Below are 20,750 nucleotides of genomic sequence, written 5' to 3' on the forward strand. Positions count from 1 at the left end.
CTGTAATCCCTGGGGATCCAAACAAAATTGTTCAGATAATGCAAAGTCCTGACTCATGGTGCCCCATTTTTACAATATATTCCTCTGACACCAGCTTAAACCTCCTCTGTCACTTCATGCCCCAATTCTTGTTTCACAATGAAGGAAAGCAGTAACTCAGCTTGCTGGATCTGGACCCATTTATGGTGTCTCTAAATGATCTCAGTGATGATGACAGGATCTTCAATAATAAGGACATAAAGCAGACACAGATGTACACTCATACTCAGCTAGCAGATGCCAAAAAAAGTGTTACTGTTCTTCTAGATCTTGCTGACCAAGTCAAATGAATTGAGCATTACATTATAACTATGGTATGCTGTAGCTGTAATTTTTAAAAAAACCTCTGACTTGTGAGAGAAATAAAAGGAAGCAGCACACATTGAATAAAAGACTGGTCATAGCTATTTTTATGAGTGCTCCTAAAAATCAGACTAAACAGTGAAAAGTCCCAGTGAAAAAGGGAGTAGAGCAAAGAAACATAAATTATAAGCCTGATTATCAAGAACCTATCTCAGCCTAAGGAAGCTTTCCAAAAATTGCATGTAATTACTCTACGAACTGCTTAGAGCTCTGTGGTTATTTAACTATGAATGTAGCTGCTATCAATGCAATGTGACAATTAAAATTATATACTAATAAGAATTGCTAAAAGACATGGTGGAATATAATCATAACCACACTATTAAAGCCTAGCTGTGAGAGCAGATACGAAAATGAATAAATCAGCGTAATGTACGTAGCTGCTTTAGTGATTAACATTTAAGTCAGGAAGAAAACAATGTATTAAACTAGTTCTGGAAGAATAAAAGCAAATATAGAAACTGAGGCCCATCAAAGTGAAGTTACACACTTAGGACTAGAATGAACAGTATTTCATATATCTTAAGAAAAGATCAAATAGAATTTGGTATATCACACCATGTGTTTGTTGATGGGAAACTACTATAAGGTATAACCAGAGCTATGAAAAGTATACAGGTTTCCAGGTTTTGACAGAGAAAGGGAAACTGACAAATAACAAGCATGGTACCTTGCACATGGTAGGTCATCACTGTAACTGCTTCATAAAGATCTGAAATTAATTAAATGTCAGCTGACCTGCATAGCACTGTGGATCGATGCATTTTAAAAACCAGGCAATTCAGTGGTTTCCATGACCTTATATCAAATTATGGTTTCAAACAAAACACAGTGTTTTAGGGAGACAGTTTTGTCATTTAGGATTTTTCTAAGAACTGAGAGAGAGGTATTGAAGGCAGAGGATCTTCTATCTATCCAAGGTAGGGAACAAACAACTAATTTTATTAATGATGGAAACACTGGAGCAGTGACTAGGTCAGTGAATCTGGATGAAGTGAAGGGCTCACTCACTGCAGAAGCTGACAACCCAAACTAGAGGCTTTTCCAGAGAAAGACGTTATTTGTCATTTATGCTTCAACTGTCTATCCTCAAGAGAAATGGTCCTCAAAGTGTGGTCCCTTTCAAGAGCTCTGCAAGTTCAAAGTTATTTTTATAATAACACTATCTTTTTCACTCTCATTCTCTTACAAGTGTACAAGGAGTATTCCAGAGGCTACATGACATTTTGTGATGTCACTGTTCTGACAGGTTACAGAATGTATGAAAAAGAACTGAGACCAGCTGTCCTCAGTTAAGCCAGACACTGGAATTTGCAGAAACAGGAAACAATGCAACGCTTCTCACTTAGTTTATTGGTTTGAAAAAGTTATTTTTCATAAAACATGTTGGTATACAATGGGTTATTATTTTTAATGAATAAATATACAAACATTAAAAAAATCTTAGTCTGGGTTTCTAATATAGTTAATATTGAAAAATATAAATCATATAATCAAAGCTCTTTAGAGTCATCAATAATTTTTAAAAGTATAAATGAGTCATGAGACTAAAAATTTGAGAACTACTGCTCTGGAATCTTTACTGAATTGCACTGGAACTATCTGCTGATTCTTCCCCAACAGCCTGCAAATGCTTTGAGAAAGGAATGAACCCTCCCCTGTTCATCTCAGTATAGCTCCAGTACTAACTACAGTCCTTTGTTGTTTGCAAATTAAACAAACAAGTCTTGCCATATTCATAACATCAAAAACTTAAATTCAAGATCCATATAATAAATACAGTGGAGTATGTGTCTCCTAAAAATGACAGATGAGAAGGTAAGCAGACTCTGAAGTTGTTCTCTACTTACATACTGATTTCTTCAGCTAACAGAAGCAACATAATGCCACTAATGGCTTGTGGAATTGGTTTTTTTTTAAAATATTTTATTTATTTATTTGACAGAGAGAGAGGTCACAAGTAGGCAGAGAAGCAGGCAGAGAGAGAGGGAGAAACAGGCTCCCCACTGAGCAGAGAGCCTGATGCGGGGCTCGATCCTCGGACCCTGAGATCATGACCTGAGCCGAAGGCAGAGGCTTAAACCACTGAGCCACCCAGGCGCCCCTGGAATTGGTTTTATTGCTTGATAATCACCGTACATTTATTTATATGGGCCAGGTGTCGGAAAAAAAAAAAAACAAAAAACAGATAAGAATCTGGAAAAATAGAAACCATTGATTATTAGGGTGGTCAGATTATAGATGAATATTTCCTTTCCAATTTCATTTGCTGCTGCTGATTAATGTTGCTTGTGTAATAAATATATTTGTCCAGCAGAGCTCTGGACTCGAAAAAATAAAAACTGCTCCTTTGTTTGCAGAGATGAAATAATCAAAGGAGAGTGAGGGGCTTGAGGTGGACATTTATCACCAATTTCTCTTGTCAACCAAGCAAGCACATATAGTTCTAATGCAGGAATCTGAAAGAAGAGATGTTGCAACAATCTTAATTCTTTCTGAAGTCCAATAATGTATTTGGAAAACATCAATGGGAAAACCATTTATACCTCATTTTCTTAAACACTTGAAACCATGCACAGAGTAAACACTAGAGCATCTTCTTTTAAAAAATGAATAAAATTATTCAGGGCAATACTATAATATTTCCAGAGAAGGTATATTTGTTCATTCCTTGATTCATTCAAAAAACGCTCATTTGGGGAAACAAATAAACATTTGATACCCTTCACATATAAGGGGCTTTGTGGTAGACATATTTGTAGAAGAAACAAATGAATCGGACATGTGCCCAATTCTTAAGAAGCTTATATTTTAGTAGGGTTCATTGTAATGCAGATAAGTAAGACAAAATCAAAAGTGGTAAAAATTATAAATTATAATGGGTATCAGCATTAGAACATTTTAGACAAACCATCTGTTTCATATGTGTTATATGATCAATATTACTTCATTTGGTGTCTCACATAGAGGAGATAAAATATAGTCATACATGTGTGCTGATATATGTGTATGTAAATAAAAACTAAAAAGACCCTCTGACTGTGTAATTTGTAATAAAGAACCAACCTTATGGTTAGTACAAAAGAACATTCAAGATGAGAGATGTGATATTTTTAAAAAAACAAGGAACTGGTATTGCACATAATAATAGTGATAAACCACAATAAGTTGTAACAGTTCTAAGCCATAATAGAAACTCTAAAGAAAAGCTGTAATGAGACACTGCTTTAAGCTAGTTTGGATTTAACTACCTCAATTCGTGTCCACAAAACCAGCTTCCACAACCTGTTTTTATTGGACAGGATTCAGTGACTATTCCTATAATCCTGTGCTATCAGTACTTGAACATGAATGTAAGTACTCCAAGACAATAATCTTCGAGACTGGGGTACACCTACCCTGAGGGTACACAAAGACTTTCCAGAGAAAGTGCCTATGCTCCCAGCTCTGCAACAATCCTTTCAAAACAGTCTTCCAACTTAAAATTTTACCAAACACATCTTCCTGGGCTGGAAACTTCTCTGGAGCACAACACAGACACAAGGACAATTACAGAAAGACTTACGCCTCAGAGTCCCATGAAAGCAGCACAGCAACAGCTTCAGAACCACTGGGGGTAGCAGTGCTTGTTTCTTTCTCTGGGAAAAACTCAGGGCAAGTTGCTGTGCCTTATCCCTTTTAGGAGTGAAATGCTTGCCAAAGAGATACGTATTTACACATTTACCTAAGTTGAGAAATGAAGTCAGACTATTCCTGAATATCTGATTTAGGTAACTGGTTTGCCAATGGTGACATTTTAGATTTTAGATTATATGGCAAATGTTAATATATATCTTCTGCACTTATTTAAACCTTGAGTACAAATTTGTAGATGGCAGCTTTAAAATGTGTTTTTAAAAATCCTTTTAGAATAAACTATCAGAAAATCCTTTTAGAACTATCAGAAAGATGAATTAAGGAAATAGTCCCATTTTACAATAGCAACAAAATGAATAAAATGAAAAAAATACTTAGAACTAAATCTAACCAAGGAGGTAAAAAAAAATCTGCACAGTGAAAACTGTGAAACACTGATTAAATAAGCTGAAGAAGACATGGAAATAAATGGAAAGATATTCCATGTTCACAGATTATAAGGATTAGTATTACTTTCCAAAGCAATCTACAGATTCAAGGTAATCTCTATCAAAATCTCTATGGCATTTTTCACAGAAATACAAAAAAAAAAAAAATCCTAAAATATGTATGTAAACAAAAAGACCCTGAATGGCCAAAGCAATCTTGAGAAAGAAGAACAAAGCTGGGGGCATCACGATCACTGATTTCAAGCTATATCACAAAGCTACAGCAAACAAAACAGTATAGTACTTGCATAAAAAGCAGACACAGACATCAATGGAACAGAAAAGAGAGCCGAGAAAAAAAAAATCCTAATATGACCAATTAAATTTCAACAAAGGAGCCAAGAATACACAGTAGGAAAAGGACCTCTTCAAAAAATGGTTCTGAAAAAACTGGATATTCACATTTACAAGATTAAACTGGACCACCATCTTATATTACACACCAAAATCAACTGGAAATGGATTAAAGATTTGAATGTAAGACCTGAAACTATACAACTCCTAGAAGAAAATAGTGGGTAATCTCCTCCCTTTCGGTCTTAGCAATGTTTTTTGAATTTTATGCCAAGAGAAAGGAAATGAAAGACCTGTACTCCAAAACTATAAAAGATTGATGGAAGAAATAGAAGATGACACAAAAAATGGAAAGATATATTCCATGCTTATCAACTGGAAGAACCAATATTGTTAAAAAGTCCATACTGGGACACTTGGGTGGCTCCATCAGTTAAGCATCTGCATTTGGCTCAGGTCACAATCCCAGGTTCTGGGATCAAGTCTTGCCCATCAGGCTCCTTGTTCAGTTGGGAGCTTCTTTCTCTTTCTGCCTGCCTCTCCCTCGCTTATGCTCGCATTCTCTCTCTGACAAATAAATAAATTCTTAACAACAACAACAACAACAAAAAGTCCATACAGCCCAAAGCAATCTACAGATTTAATGCAATCCCTACCAAACACCAACACTTTTCATAGAATTAATACCACAATTTGTATGGAGCCACAAAAGACCCTGAATAGCCACAGCAATCTTGAGAAGTAACAATAGAACTGGAGGTATCACAATCCCAGATTCCAAGATCTACTACAAAGCTATAGTAATCAAAAGAGTATGGCACTGGCACAAAAACAGATACACAGATCAGTGGAACAGAATAGGCCAAGAAATAAACCCATACTTACATATGGTCAATTAATCTATGACAAAGGAGGCAAGAATACATAATGGAAAAAAAGAGTCTCTTCACTAAATGGTGCTGGGAAAACTGGACAGCATATGCAAAAGAATGAGACTGAACCATTCTTTTATACCATACACAAAAATGGAACTCAAAATGGATTAAAGACCTAAATGTGAGACATGAAACCATAAAACTCCTAGAAGAAAACATGGGCAGAAATTTCTCTGACATTAGCCATAAAACATTTTTCTAGATATGTCTCCTCAGACAAGAGAAGAAAAGGGAAAAATAAACATTGAAACTCTGTCAAACTAAAAAGCTTCTACACAGCAAGAAAACTGTCAACAAAACAAAAAGGAAACCTATGGAATGGGAGAAGATACTTGCAAATGATATTTCCAATAAGGGGTTAGTATCCAAAATATATAAGGAACTCATGTAACTCAACAGCAAAAAAACCAAATAAATTTAAAAATGGGCAAGGAACCTGAACAGACATTTTCCCAAAGAAGACATACATATAGCTAGCAGGTATATGAAAAGGTGCTCGACAACACTAGTCATCAGGGAAATGAAAATGAAAACCACAATGAAATGAAATGAAAATGAAAACCTCACATCTTATCTACTGCCAAAAAGACAAGAAGTAACAAGTGTTAGCAAGGATGTGAAGAAAAGGGAACTCCTGTACACTGTCGGTGGGAATGTAAATGGAACTATGGAACGCAATATGGAGGTTCTTCAAGAAATCTTCAAAAACTACCATTATGATCTAGCAATCCCACTTTTGGGTATATATCCTGAAAGGTAATGAAATCACCATCTCTGAAGAGATATCTCAACTCTCATGTTCACTGCAGCATTATTCACAATAGCCAAAGTATGGAAACAACTGAAGTGTCTGACAAAGATGAAGAGATAAAGAAAATGTGATGAAATGGAATATTATTCAGCTTTAAAAAAGAAGGAAATCCTGCTATTTGCAACAACACAGAGAATCTGGAGGGCACTACACTAACTGAAATAAGCCAGACAGAGAAAGACAAATACTGCATGGTATCACTTACATGGGGATCTTAAAAAAAAAAAAAAAAAAAAAAAAAGCTGATCTTTATATAAACAGAAAGTAGAGAGGTGGTTGCCAGGATGAGGGTGGGGGCAGGAAACAGGAAGAAGGTGGTAAAAGGGTATAAACTTTCATTTATAAAGATGAATAAGGTCTGTGGATCTAATATATAACATGGTGACTACAGCTGATAATCCTGTATTGTATAAGTGAAATTTGTTAAGAGAGTAGAACTTCAGCGTTCTTACACACACAGAAAGTGAATATTTGAGGTGATGAATATGTTAACTTGGAGAGAATCCTTTCACTATATATATACGTATATATGTATGTGTGTGTGTGTATATTTATATATCAAATCATGTTATATAATGTATATATTTTATAGTTTTGTCAATTATACTTCAATAAGCTGAGAAAAGGTAGATAATATTTGCTAAAGGAAGTGCTATGACTATACCATATATGAACAAACTAGTTGTACATAATAAAATTATTTTAGGAGACAGAAGAGCAAACATTTAGAAACCACTGCCCTATGAGATATGAACTAAAGAGAATTCAAACACAATGATTATGATAGTTTTTCTTTAGGTTGATAGTTTCTCCAACACAGAGACTGTTTCTTGAAAAAAACAGTGTATGTGGACCAGGGTGAGGTAATAGTTTGTGTTCTTTCCTGGAGACATAGTGTGGCTTTGGGCTTTATGCCTTCCTGACATTCCTGAGCTTCAATTTTCATGGTGATCCAAATGAACCTTAAACTGTGAGAAGCACTGGTAAAGAAGAGGCCACTTGTAGGAAAGATATAATCACCAGGTATATAAGCAACTCAGGTGGGAACTTTTTGATGCACCTGCTTCACTAAAGCTGAGTAAGGCAAAATGATGAAGAGTCTAACCCTAATGACAGACTGACATATATAAATGTCCCTAAGCACACAACTCACTGTCCTCAACTAGGGAATTTGTTGCCCTAGGAAACACTGGGCAATGAAAGTCTAGAGACATTTTTGGTTGTCACAAGTGGGGAGAGGAAGGCTACTACTGGCATCTAGTGAGTTGATACCAAAGATGCTGCTAAACATCTTAAAATGCAGAGCACAGCCCCCACAACAAAAAATCATTTGACTCAAAATGCCAATGGTGCTGACAATAAAGAAACCCTAGCATAGATTATACAAACATCCCTACATAAAGGTGTGTTAACTGGAACTCTTCATGAAAAAAGGAGCAATAATTTGACTACACAGCTTTGAGGGGTTGAATTTTATATCTGGGCATTCTGCATCTCAGGGTCTATGCAGCTTTCAAGATTATGTGTACCCTGGCTAAAAGCTCTCAAAATATTTATCTGCTATTTCTAGCAAACTCAAGAGTCAATGATAATCTGCATTAGCATATAAAATCAGTCAGCATCACTGCCTAAAACCTGTTACTATGTGAAGAAAAATAATGGAGACAGAAAATTAAGGTACTATTTCATTTACTTATTTTTCATTTATTTATTTCATTTCATTTAAAACCTAATCCAACTGAAGAAGAAAGCAGGCGTAGGGCCCTTAACTCCATACCCTCCTTACCAAAAGACACCAATAGTCTATACCTGCATTTTCCACATCCACAATCCCTTGTTTGCAATTTCAAAAAGCTAATAACTATGCAATATTCTTTTCTAAATTGTGGCTGCACTTCTTATCTGAACTCATCATCTGGCAGCTAAGCCTGAATAGAGGCGAGGCTATTCATTATCTTAATTATCCCACTTAGTGTAACTCTTCACAGGGTTCACTGCAGAAGTATTCAGAGGTTTGCTTAGGACGTGGTGCCACAGGACTTGCTGGAGCTGTATGTATGATAGATGCTCCTTACTGCCTTTCTAAAATTTGAAAAACTGTAGCTTTGAAAACATTTGGCTTCAAAAGTTTTGGATACATGATTTATGGACCTCAAATGACTAAAATACAGTCAAAATCAAATATTTGCTGAAAGTATTCATATACATTTGAAAAAAGAAAAGACACACACATACACAAATCCCTACATTAGTAATTAGCAGTATGACAATCAGTTTATTTAGGGCACTGTGTAAAAGTCAGGCTTGCAGCTTCAAATCTTATAAGGACCTGCTAACTCTGCATAGAAATGCATTTCTTCAAGTCCATAAACTAACCTCAAACTCAAATTCAGCCTTCTTGGTAAAAAGCAAGAACAGTGAATGATTTAGGGTAAGCCCCTCGACTATACCAGAAGTGCTAATTCCAATTCAGTAGTATAATCAGCCTCTCTCCCTCTCCATCTCCCTCCCTTTCTCTCTCTCTCTCTCTCTCTCTCTCTCACACACACACACACACACACACACACACACACAGAATATGTAATAGCATTACAGGCACCAACTGGCTCTCAGAAGGTTCTATCAGGGCCTCTCTATCTTAAGTTCTCACTGGTTGCCAGCCCTAAGCTCCTGAGCTAATGGTTGGGAGTATAACTCTTTCTGCATGTAAACTCTTATTTCCCTCCCAGACAGGCCTTACCTCACCAGCCTCTTGACTGTCTTATGGTGTGCTCATGGGACTGGCCCACAGAAATAGCAGGTTTTCAGGAAATTAGTAGTAAGGAATTACTGAGACCAAATGTACTCAATTTGTCAGTTTTATGTGCCTACCTTATAGGATCGGGGCTTGGGAACAAAAGGGGATGCCAGCTAATTTCCAGAAACCATGAAAAAGATGGATCATGCTTGCTGCCAAAAACAATGAACGCAATAGAAACAATTTAAACTTCTTCAACATCTTTTTTTTGCCAGTTATAGCTCTGCCAAGGTTCACTTATCACCATTCAGTTTTTATGCTTTTTTCATTATACTGTAAAACAATCTTCCCTCTTTTATATCCTAAGAAAATATCCTGAAAATGAAATAGCACATGGTATTATTTAATAAGTTGAAAACAAATCCTGAAAAGTTTTTGTGAAACTGTTCTCTAACAAACTCTAAGAACTGTGATGTAAAGCAGGGAAAATATTTTACTGCAGTTATACTCAGTACATTGTTAAATATGATTCTAATGCTAAGGTGGGAGGAAGAAGCACTTTGCCAAAATTTTTGTAACTTTTACCACCAAAGCAGTTTGCCTGTGGACGTATTTACCAGTGGTTTGTGAAGTCTCATTACCATTCAGGAAGGAGGTGCCATCTTTCTCTTCTCAGGTATCTCAAATAGGGAGTGGGAAAGGGCCAGAGGCCACAGGCAAGCCTCCTTCCAAGACTGTGGATGAGATCATCATCAACCCCACCCCAGCATCCAGCTCAGTTTCTTAAGAATTTCACAGATTCCAGCCCTCAAATCAGCCTCCTGTCAGGTTCTCAAAATAGGAAAAAATAAAAGTGGATCCTCCCCACAAAAAAAAAAAAAAAGGGAATTCTTACATTATACTATTATTTTAAACATGTTCCTGTTATGAAATGTAATCAAGGAAAAGAGCAGATTAGGATCTCAAGATAGACTTTTCCAAGAAGACTCTTCTAAATTAGTTTCCTTTTAAAATGTCCTCACAAATCCTTAAACAATTTTCAAAAAGAAAGTTTTATGGCAAGGATTAAACATATGCATTGCATAATTAACTCATTCCTAATAGAAAAGATATAGTAAAATATTGTGAGCTCTCTATGCTTTATCAGAAAACAAGCTTCTCACCATGACAAGTCCTTTAGTTCAGTTCTTCAGGGATTCCACTCTATTTTAGCTTCTGTATAACAGTACTGCAAAGCTGTAATTACATTCTCTATAATCAGCCCATTCCCAATGTAATCAAGAGTGCCACAAATTTCAAGTTATGACTTCACTGTTGAGGAGGAAAATGTGTGGAAGAGACAATTTATACTACATGTAAAATGACATTGTGTTATGCCAACAAATTTAAAACATTAAAGAAAAAAGTAATATTATAATAGAATCATTATTTATGAGGGAACTATTATGTTCCTGACAGTTTGGCTTTTTTTTTTAAGATTTTATTGATTTGACAGAGAGAGATCACAAGTAGGCACAGAGGCAGGCAGAGAGAGAGGAGGAAGCAGGCTCCCTGCTGAGCAGAGATCCTGACGTGGGACTTGATCCTAGGAACCTGAGATCATGACCGGCCGAAGGCAGAGGCTTAACCTACTGAGCCATCCAGGTGTCCCCTGATAGTTTTTCTTCCATCATTTCTACCATCTGACTCTAATCAAGTCTTTCCTATTAAACCCTGTGCTCTTGCCTATGGTATGACAACTCAAGCCCTTCAGATGCCTTTCAATTCCCTTCATTCAACTGCCAGTCACTATGGGGATAAAGATATATTTGAAGTGAATGGTTCCTGGGGCACCTGGGTGGCTCAGTGGGTTAAGCCGCTGCCTTCGGCTCAGGTCATGATCTCGGGGTCCTGGGATCCAGTCCCGCGTCGGGCTCTCTGCTCAGCAGGGAGCCTGCTTCCCTCTCTCTCTCTCTCTGCCTGCCTCTCTATCTACTTGTGATCTCTGTCAAATAAATAAATAAAATCTTAAAAAAAAAAAGAAAAAGAAGTGAATGGTTCCTGGGCGCCTGGGTGGCTCAGTGGGTTAAGCCGCTGCCTTCGGCTCAGGTCATGATCTCAGGGTCCTGGGATCAAGTCCCGCATAGGGCTCTCTGCTCAGCAGGGAGCCTGCTTCCCTCTCTCTCTCTGCCTGCCTCTCTGTCTACTTGTGATCTCTCTCTGTCAAATAAATAAATAAAATCTTTAAAAAAAAAAAAAAAAAGAATGGATCTGAAGTGAATGGTTCCTGGCACAATGTTATGCTAATGTAAACCATATTTTAATTGGCAGAAAGGTCCATCAGTGAAGTGTATAATTTCTAAGCAATGTGAATAAAATTTCATCTCAATTAAGAATCAAGAAATTGAGCATCAAATGTAACGTGCCACATATTATAAAGGTTGAGGCAAAACATTTTATAAATGTAACCACAGCCACATTAATAAGAAAGGACAACAGCAATAACTAACACTTACCAAATGCTTACTTTGTGCCAGCACTATAAGAATCTTAGACAAATTATCTCATTTAATTTTCACAGTGAGATAACATAATTATTGCCTCCATTTTTTCATATCAGGAGGCTGAAGCTCAAGGATGTTAAATAACTGCCCAGGTTAATTAGCTGGTAGAATAGAGCCAGTATTGAAGCTAGGTCACCTTGAAATTCTGTTTTTTACAGCTTTCAGGCTAAACTGTCTACTGGTTCTATTACACAAGCAATTTAAACAAAATATTTTTACCTTTACTCTTCCACCAAAGCTCCTGGTGAACTACAACTATTACCAATCAATAAGGGGTGGGGGGAAAGGGAGTAGTGAAAGCAAAAAAGCAAGATAACTGCTTATCAAGATTCTCCTCTCCAATCAAATTCAGGAATTCCTTTCCATATTCTGTATAGCTGATCAATCTTTTAAAATTATACAAGTGTTTAATGACAGCTAAGTTACTAAAGCACCAATCACAAAGTAGAATGCATTCTTCTATTTTTCAGACTAAAGCAGCTGATTGACCAAGAAACCAAGTCCCAGCAGAAGAAGGAGCAAGAAAAGGAAAAGAGGGTCACCGCCCTGAAACAGGAGCTGACCAAACTGAAGTCTTTTGCTTTGATGGTGGTGGACGAACAACAAAGGCTGACGGCACAGCTTGCCCTTCAAAGACAGAAAATCCAAGACCTAACCACAAGCGCAAAGGAAACACATGCTAAACTAGCCCTCGCTGAAACCCGAGTTCAGGAAGAAGAGCAGAAGGCAACCAGACTAGAGAAAGAACTGCAAACACAGACCACGAAGTTTGACCAGAACCAAGAAACAATTATGGCAAAGCTCACCAACGAGGACAGCCAAAATCGTCAGCTTCGACAAAAGCTGGCAGCACTCAGCCGGCAAATTGATGAGTTAGAAGAGACAAACAGGTCTTTACGAAAAGCAGAAGAGGAGCTGCAAGATATAAAAGAAAAAATCAACAAGGGAGAATATGGAAACTGTGGTATCATGGCTGAGGTGGAGGAGCTCAGGAAACGTGTGCTAGAAATGGAAGGGAAGGATGAAGAACTCATAAAAATGGAGGAGCAGTGCAGAGATCTCAATAAGAGGCTCGAAAAGGAAACATCACAGAGCAAAGACTTCAAACTTGAGGTTGAAAATCTCAATAAAAGAATTATGGCTCTGGACAAATTAGAAGAGGCCTTCAACAAAAGCAAACAAGAATGTTACTCTCTGAAATGCAATTTAGAAAAAGAAAGGATGACCACAAAGCAGCTGTCTCAAGAACTGGAGAGTTTAAAAGTAAGAATCAAAGAGCTAGAAGCCATTGAAAGTCGGCTGGAAAAGACAGAATTCACCCTAAAAGAGGACTTAACTAAACTGAAAACATTAACTGTGATGCTGGTAGATGAAAGGAAAACAATGAGTGAAAAATTAAAGCAAACTGAAGATAAGTTACAAGCTGCTGCTTCTCAGCTTCAAATGGAGCAAAATAAAGTAACAATAGTTACTGAGAAGTTAATTGAGGAAACAAAAAGGGCAATGAAGTCCAAAACTGATGTGGAAGAAAAAATGTACAGTGTCACCAAGGAGAGAGATGATCTAAAGAACAAACTGAAAGCAGAAGAAGAGAAAGGAAATGATCTCCTGTCCAAAGTTAATCTTTTGAAAAATAGGCTTCAATCATTGGAAGGAATTGAGAAAGATGTCCTAAAAAACAAATTAAATCAAGATTCTAGTAAGTCCACAACAGCATTACACCAAGAAAACAATAAGATTAAAGAACTCTCTCAAGAAGTGGAAAGACTGAGATTGAAGTTAAAGGATATGAAAGCCATTGAGGATGACCTTATGAAAACAGAAGATGAGTATGAGACTCTAGAACGAAGGTATGCTAATGAGCGAGATAAAGCTCAATTTTTATCTGAAGAGCTGGAACATGTTAAAATGGAACTTGAAAAATACAAGTTAGCAGAAAAGACAGAGTCCAGCCATGAACAGTGGCTTTTCAAAAGGCTTCAAGAAGAAGAAGCGAAATCAGGGCACCTCTCAAGAGAAGTAGATGCACTGAAAGAGAAAATTCATGAATACATGGCAACTGAGGACCTCATTTGTCATCTCCAGGGAGATCATTCAGTTCTACAAAAGAAACTCAATCAACAAGAAAACAGAAACAGAGATTTAGGAAGAGAGATTGAAAACCTCACTAAAGAGTTAGAGAGGTATCGGCATTTTAGTAAGAACCTCAGGCCTAGTCTCAATGGAAGAGTCACCTCTGACCCTCAAGTATTTTCTAAAGAAGTTCAGACAGAAGTAGCAGACAATGAGCTGCCTGATTATAAGAGTCTCATTTCTCTGGAGCGAGCAGTCATCAATGGTCAGTTGTATGAAGAGAGCGAGGACCAGGATGAGGACCCTAATGACGAGGAATCCATGCTGTCCTTTAAATGCAATTCATCTTCTTCCTGTCCTGTTAACAGGAAGCTATGGATTCCTTGGATGAAATCAAAGGAGAGCCATCCTCAGAATGGAAAAATACAAACTAAACCTAATGGCAATTTCATGCAACCTGGAGATCTAGTCCTAAGCCACACGCCTGGGCAGCCACTTCATATAAAAGTTACTCCAGACCATGTCCAAAACACAGCCACACTTGAAATCACAAGTCCGACTACAGAGAGTCCTCACTCTTACACAAGCACTGCAGTGATACCAAACTGTGGCACCCCAAAGCAAAGGATAACCATCCTCCAAAATGCCTCCATAACACCGGTGAAATCCAAAACTTCTGCTGAAGGCCTCATGAATATAGAGCAAAGTATGTCCCCAATTACTATGGCAACCTTTGCCAGAGCGCAGACCCCAGAGTCTTGTGGTTCTATAACTCCAGAAAGGACAATGTCACCTATTCAGGTTTTGGCTGTGACTGGTTCAGCAGGCTCTCCTGAGCAGGGACGTTCCCCAGAGCCAATAGAAATCAGTGCCAAGCATGCAATTTTCAGAGTCTCCCCTGACCGGCAGTCATCATGGCAGTTTCAACGTTCAAACAGCAACAGTTCAAGTGTGATAACTACTGAGGATAATAAAATCCACATTCACTTAGGAAGTCCTTACATGCAAGCTGTAGCCAGCCCCATGAGACCTGCCAGCCCTTCAATGCCACCACAGGATAGCCGAACTCAAGGCTTAACTAATGGGGCACTAAACAAAACAACCAATAAAGTCACCAGCAGTATTACTATTACACCAACAGCCACACCTCTTCCTCGACAATCACAAATTACAGTAAGTAATATATATAACTGACGACTCTCACCCTCATCCAGTCTATAGTGATATTGTTGCAAGGAACTCAATCCTTTTTAATTATCCCTCCACGTCCCCCAAAAGACTGACTGAACTTGTACTTTGGGAAGGTTTGTGCATGAACTATCCAGGAGTATCTGAAACTAACTAAGCGTTGCCTGCAATAGTCATATCAAGTGTGCACTTACTGTATATCTTTTCATTTACATACCTGTATGGAAAGTATTTAGTCTGCACCTGTATAAATACATTTTTATGTATTTCATTTTCCATAACTCACATTAATTTCACTGCAACTTGTCTTGATGAAAGACCTTAACATTTTAAAGCAGTAAATAATGTTATTTTTACCATTGCTTGAATTTTTTTTTTTTTTGGTCATTTTGTGTTATATTTTTGCATGTATAATAGAATTTTACTTTCTGTTCATAAGGTCTATTAATTCTTCCTTAAAAACGAGTAGGACCTACTTCCCACTTCCCATTACAGTCAACTTCTGATCACATGTTATTAGAGGAAGAGGAAGTGGTTCAAATAAATAAAATTTATGTTTCTTTTTGATTTTAAAGTGAACTGTAAGATCTCTCAGGGGCAAACTTAACTTCTAGCTTCAGATGTATTTCAGTATCCCTGGTGCCTGGCAAAGTGCTTAGCACATATTAAGAACTTAATAAATGTTTACTGACACTAAGTGAATAAAATATTAAATAATTTGCTTTTATAAGCACATATAAGCTGATGGTGAAAGTAAAAATGAAATGTGACAGGAAGCAAGAAAAAGCACATTTGAAAACACAAATTACCTTGATAATCAAGAGTTGACTGTATTTCTACTACAGGTGAAAACCCCATAACATATGTATTTGCATCTAAACATGAAATAAGCCACAATGATATATGCTCTTGAACACTGCTTCAAAGCAAAAATGTCACTTTTATTTTTCTTACCTGTTCCCAAAACAGTTTGGATTATTTAAGGTAGATGCTTCCTACCTTGCTTGTAAATCAGCTATATTCAGAAGCTTACAATGTAATTGTAATTGTAATTACAATGTAATTGCATTTCTCCCCTACCTCTAAACAAGCAAATAGAAGCCAAAGATAGTTTTAAATACAAGTTATAGAAAAGGCATTTTTTAAAAAAAAAAACATACATTATGTTAGTTGAGGAAAATTTATTCTGTGATTATTGTTATGCCACTTACAAGGTAAGTGAGAAAAACTCAGCCAAAGCATTCTAAGAATTCTGATACCTATCTTATAGGACTTTGAAAATAATTTATATTTCCATAACAGAGAACAACAGTTTTCAGAGGAACATTTTAAATTACAAATCTAGTCCCCAAGCCACATTCCCCCCCCCCCCCCCCCCAAATTCATACAAAATAGTTCATTACTAGTTTCCCTTTTTCCAACTTCATAATTGTTAATTTTGTTTGGTCAATTTTACTGCCAGCTACTAATTTTAAACATAATTCATTTAGACACCCAGGCAAACTGAAGATCTTGAGAAGTAAAAGAAATCTTCCACAATTATCCTCCTTTTCCCTGCAAAATCAATTTCATGATAGGAAAGCAAAGATTTGTTGACAGAAACACTTCCATGGTGATGAACTGCAACACCAATGCTGTGGGCTTGCCTCATCATTAAATAAATTTGGATGAAAGCTGAGGCTGGTAATGAATAAGAAAGCTTCTGTTTAAACACATTTATCTTGGGAATCCGCAGTGACCCAACTGTATTACAAAATACATGATGGTCTAAATGTTTTTCGAAACTATTTTTATTTATTTATTTTAAAAGGTTTTATTTATTTGAGAAAGAGAGAGAGGACAGAGGACGAGGAGAGGGAGCTGGAAAGAGGCAGAGGGAGAGGGAGAAACAGAATCCCTGCTGAGCAGGGCTCAGATCCTAATCTCAGGATCTGAGCCCAAGGCAGATGCTTAACCAACTGAACCATATAGTTGCCCCAAAACTATTTTTATTTTTAAGTCACCTTGGGCTAGAATTTTAGAAGAAACTACATACTTAATTTAGCATTTTTCAAAGTAGACATTGATAATGCTATTGCATAAGACGCTTTTCTAGATAATAAGAGAGGGTACACATAACATTTTGGAGCGTGACAGAAAGTAGAAAGAATGAAGAACAAAGTCTTTGCAGTGCTTTCCAACCTTTGTCACATAATGGCCTGGAGAGAAAATATGCCACCCCAGCTGCTGAGGGGAGATCCATTCCTGGCACACCTGTGACTAACAGGGTTTGAAAAGCTCTGGGCTCTTAATAGTTCAACTCTTTTGTAAGGATTCAATTTCTCATGTGAGCCAGAATAATTCTCTACAATAAAGTTAACACCACAGGATCTGTGCTCCATGATTATAATGCAAATTCTCATTTCATCACCTGCCCTAGGTATTTACTATAAATGGGCATCCCAAGTGATTTATGTTACTAGAAGTTTATTGGACTTTCAAGGAACTGAACCTCTTTAGAGGTTCCTCTACTGGGAGGATTTCTTCAGTATAATAATTCACATCACCATCAGAATTTAGGAACATTGTCATATTAATAACATATATACATTATTAAAAGTGTTACTAATGAAAATTTATGGTAAGGACAGCAGCATTTCTGGGGAAAAAAAAAAAAAAGCATCTTCCCCTTTCCATAAAATCACACATTAAAAAGGAGCATCTTCCCATCACACATTCTAGACTTTTCGTCCTTAATTTCAAAATTAATTTTTTACTTAGTTTTTTCTAAAGATTTTATTTATTTATTTGACAGACAGGGCGAGCACAAGGAGGGGAAGCAGGCTCCCCACTGAGCAGGGAGCTGGACATGGGGCTCAATCCCAGGACCCTGGGGATTGTGACCTGAGCTGAAGGCAGACGCCTTCTGACTGAGCCATCCAGGTGCCCCTCAAAATTAAATTTTTATATCCTGTATATGTTTGAAAGGTTATAGAACTTTCTTTTTCATTTGTATATAATCACAGAAAAACCTTGAAAGCTAGGAAGGAGGAAGGAAGTGACATTGGAAAATCTTCAGATGAGATATGTAAGGGTGGAAATTTGTTTTCTTGAAAGGAGGCCAATGAGAGACTCACAGAAGACAGTTTTTATATACATCTGATAAAATATCTTTCATTTTATCTGAAGTCCCAGCTTCAGAACTAATTTTCATTTTACTCAGTCCCCTATCTCTTTAAATTTTTAATCTGCAGCATCCTACCATAGATTTAAATGATTTTCCATATTCTTCTTTTTAAGAACAAAGGCAAAATCTCCCCTAAGGATGCCTCTGTTCTCTGGGGGCAATGGCAAAAATAAAATCATCACCCTTACTAGGACAATGTGCATTACTCGATTGGAATTTTACATATAAGGGAAGGTCTCTATACATTCAAGATAATGACAGGATTACATAAATATACTCAGAAGGTTTCCACAACTATAGTTCACAACGCCAAGACTATTAAGACAGGTCCTGGGGCGCCTGGGTGGCTCAGCGGGTTAAAGCCTCTGCCTTCAGCTCAGGTCATGATCCCAGGGTCCTGGGATCGAGCCCCGCATCGGGCTCTCTGCTTGGCTGGGAGCCTGCTTCCTCCTCTCTCTCTCTCTGCCTGCCTCTCTGCCTACTTGTAATCTCTATCTGTCAAATAAATAAATCTTTAAAAAAAAAAAAAAAAAAAAAAGACAGGTCCTCATGACACCCAAAGGATAAAAATTAGGTTGTACTATAAGATGGTCATAAAAGGGGTATTTCATTAAAAACTTATTTAAACTTGGAGCCTAAGCATTTGATTATCTTTAATGAAGTAGAATTCCAGACAAAAACATGTTTTTGGTAGCTTCTTTGATCCTGAATCATTACAGAGTGAGTCTCCTTTGACACTTATTAGATAAAGGCAGGGAAAGATCTTTATAACAACATTCTATTTCCCTAAGCCTTGGTTTCTGTTATTGATTTCCCCTCCAAAAATCATTTTGCTTTGCAATTCTAAGAGAAAACATAATCAGGCAAAAATGTATGCCCCAAACATTAAGATCTGTGTTTCTCAAAGTAAATCCAAGATACATGTATGAGAATCTCGATGGTCCTACGAGGGTAGGACCCAGGAAGCTGCACAAATTCCTCTGCTGATTAGTATGCATTCTAAAGTAGGAATTCCACTGTTTTAGAAATTTCCACATTGATAAACATTAGCAAACGTGTTCTGACAGTAGCCCTGCTCTATCAGAATGAGTTACACCAGTCCAAGGAATTGTGACTATTCTGCTCTCTAGTGGCTGGCATGACAAACAGAAAGCTCATTCCCCAGACTGTCTTTTTACTCAGAAGAAAAGCTTAATAAAAACTACCATTTATAAGGTGGAAAAGTTCCTACTTTTACAACTGTACCAAAGCATAGATGCCTGAATCTTTAGCTGAGCAGTAGCAGGCTGTCTGACACCTACAAGCTGTTTCTCCCTCAGATCCAGGGCCCCCAAAAGCTCTACAGCATTTTTTGGGAATGGTCCAGAACACACACTAAAGAGCGCAGTTTGGATGAATCAAAACAAAGGACTCCATTGACCTTAGGCCACAGTGGAGCAAATGCTAAGAAAGAGCAAGGAAGATAAGTGGTTCAATAAAGTCCCCAATCTCAAACCTCCTTTAATTCATTTTCATTTAGATTAAACTCCAAATCCCTTCCTTTCCAACGGATGGACCCTTCCACTGTGCAGTGAAATATATCAAAGCAGGCATCCCCACAAGGCAATACAGTAGGGTAAGGAATCCTTAGGGAGTCCAACCAGTTAACTGGCCAACACTTCTAAGTACTTTATCATTTGATAATGAATTTTAACACTGTTCATATGGTACCATATATAAATTTGTCAACATTCCACCAGGACACTAGTTTTTATACTGAAAATGGTGGCTTAGGGACACCTGGCTGGCTCAGTTGGTTAAGCGTCTGCCTTTGGCTCAGGTCATGATCCAAGGGCCTGGGATCAAGTGCCAAGTCAGGATCCTTGCTCAGCAGGCAACCTGCTTCTCCCTCTGCCTACCACTCCCCCTGCTTGTGCGTGCTTTCTCTCTCCCTCTCTGACAAATAAATAAATAAAAACCTTAAAAAAAATAGTGCCATAAAAATGTACTCTGGGCTACAGTCAGCTATCCTAGGTACAATCCTCTTTACTTATAGCTTCATTTTAAAATTTCACTTTTTTTTTTTTTAAGATTTTATTTATTTATTTGACAGAGAGAGATCACAAGTAGACAGAGAGGCAGGCAGAGAGAGAGAGGGAAGCAGGCTCCCCACGAGCAGAGAGCCTGATGCGGGACTCGATCCCAGGACCCTGAGATCATGACCTGAGCCGAAGGCAGCGGCTTAACCCACTGAGCCACCCAGGCGCCCTAAAATTTCACTTTTTTTAAAATAAAATTATTGATCAAGAGAAATAAAATTTGTCTGATTAAGGCAGTTTTTGAAAACTTTTTTAGTTTTCTTATTTTAGTAAGTTCCTTTTCCCCTCATAGCCAAATGGTCCTGTATGATATTTTTGTAACATTATCTAGGATTTTTTTTTTGCCTCTGAGTTCTATTTTGCTTTTGAAGGCCTGGTCATGTTTGCATAACTAACACC

At 37.4% G+C, this 20,750-nt stretch overlaps 2 protein-coding genes across 4 annotated transcripts in view; one reads left to right on the plus strand and one right to left on the minus strand.

The window, feature by feature from the left end:
* Positions 1 to 20,750, minus strand: part of CMSS1 (cms1 ribosomal small subunit homolog) — a 384,493-nt gene that overhangs the window by 340,948 nt on the left and 22,795 nt on the right. The gene's annotated exons all lie outside the window — the stretch shown is intronic.
* The window catches only part of FILIP1L (filamin A interacting protein 1 like), a 52,972-nt gene that overhangs the window by 16,047 nt on the left and 16,175 nt on the right, over positions 1 to 20,750 (plus strand). Inside the window, exon 2 of the mRNA XM_046002286.1 lies at positions 12,317 to 15,092. Within this exon, the coding sequence (XP_045858242.1) occupies positions 12,432 to 15,092 (2,661 nt within the window). The 5' untranslated portion in view covers positions 12,317 to 12,431. The remainder of the gene's footprint in view (positions 1 to 12,316; positions 15,093 to 20,750) is intronic.

Source organism: Meles meles, chromosome 4, assembly GCF_922984935.1.
Source record: "Meles meles chromosome 4, mMelMel3.1 paternal haplotype, whole genome shotgun sequence".
Taxonomy (NCBI): Eukaryota; Metazoa; Chordata; class Mammalia; order Carnivora; family Mustelidae; genus Meles; species Meles meles.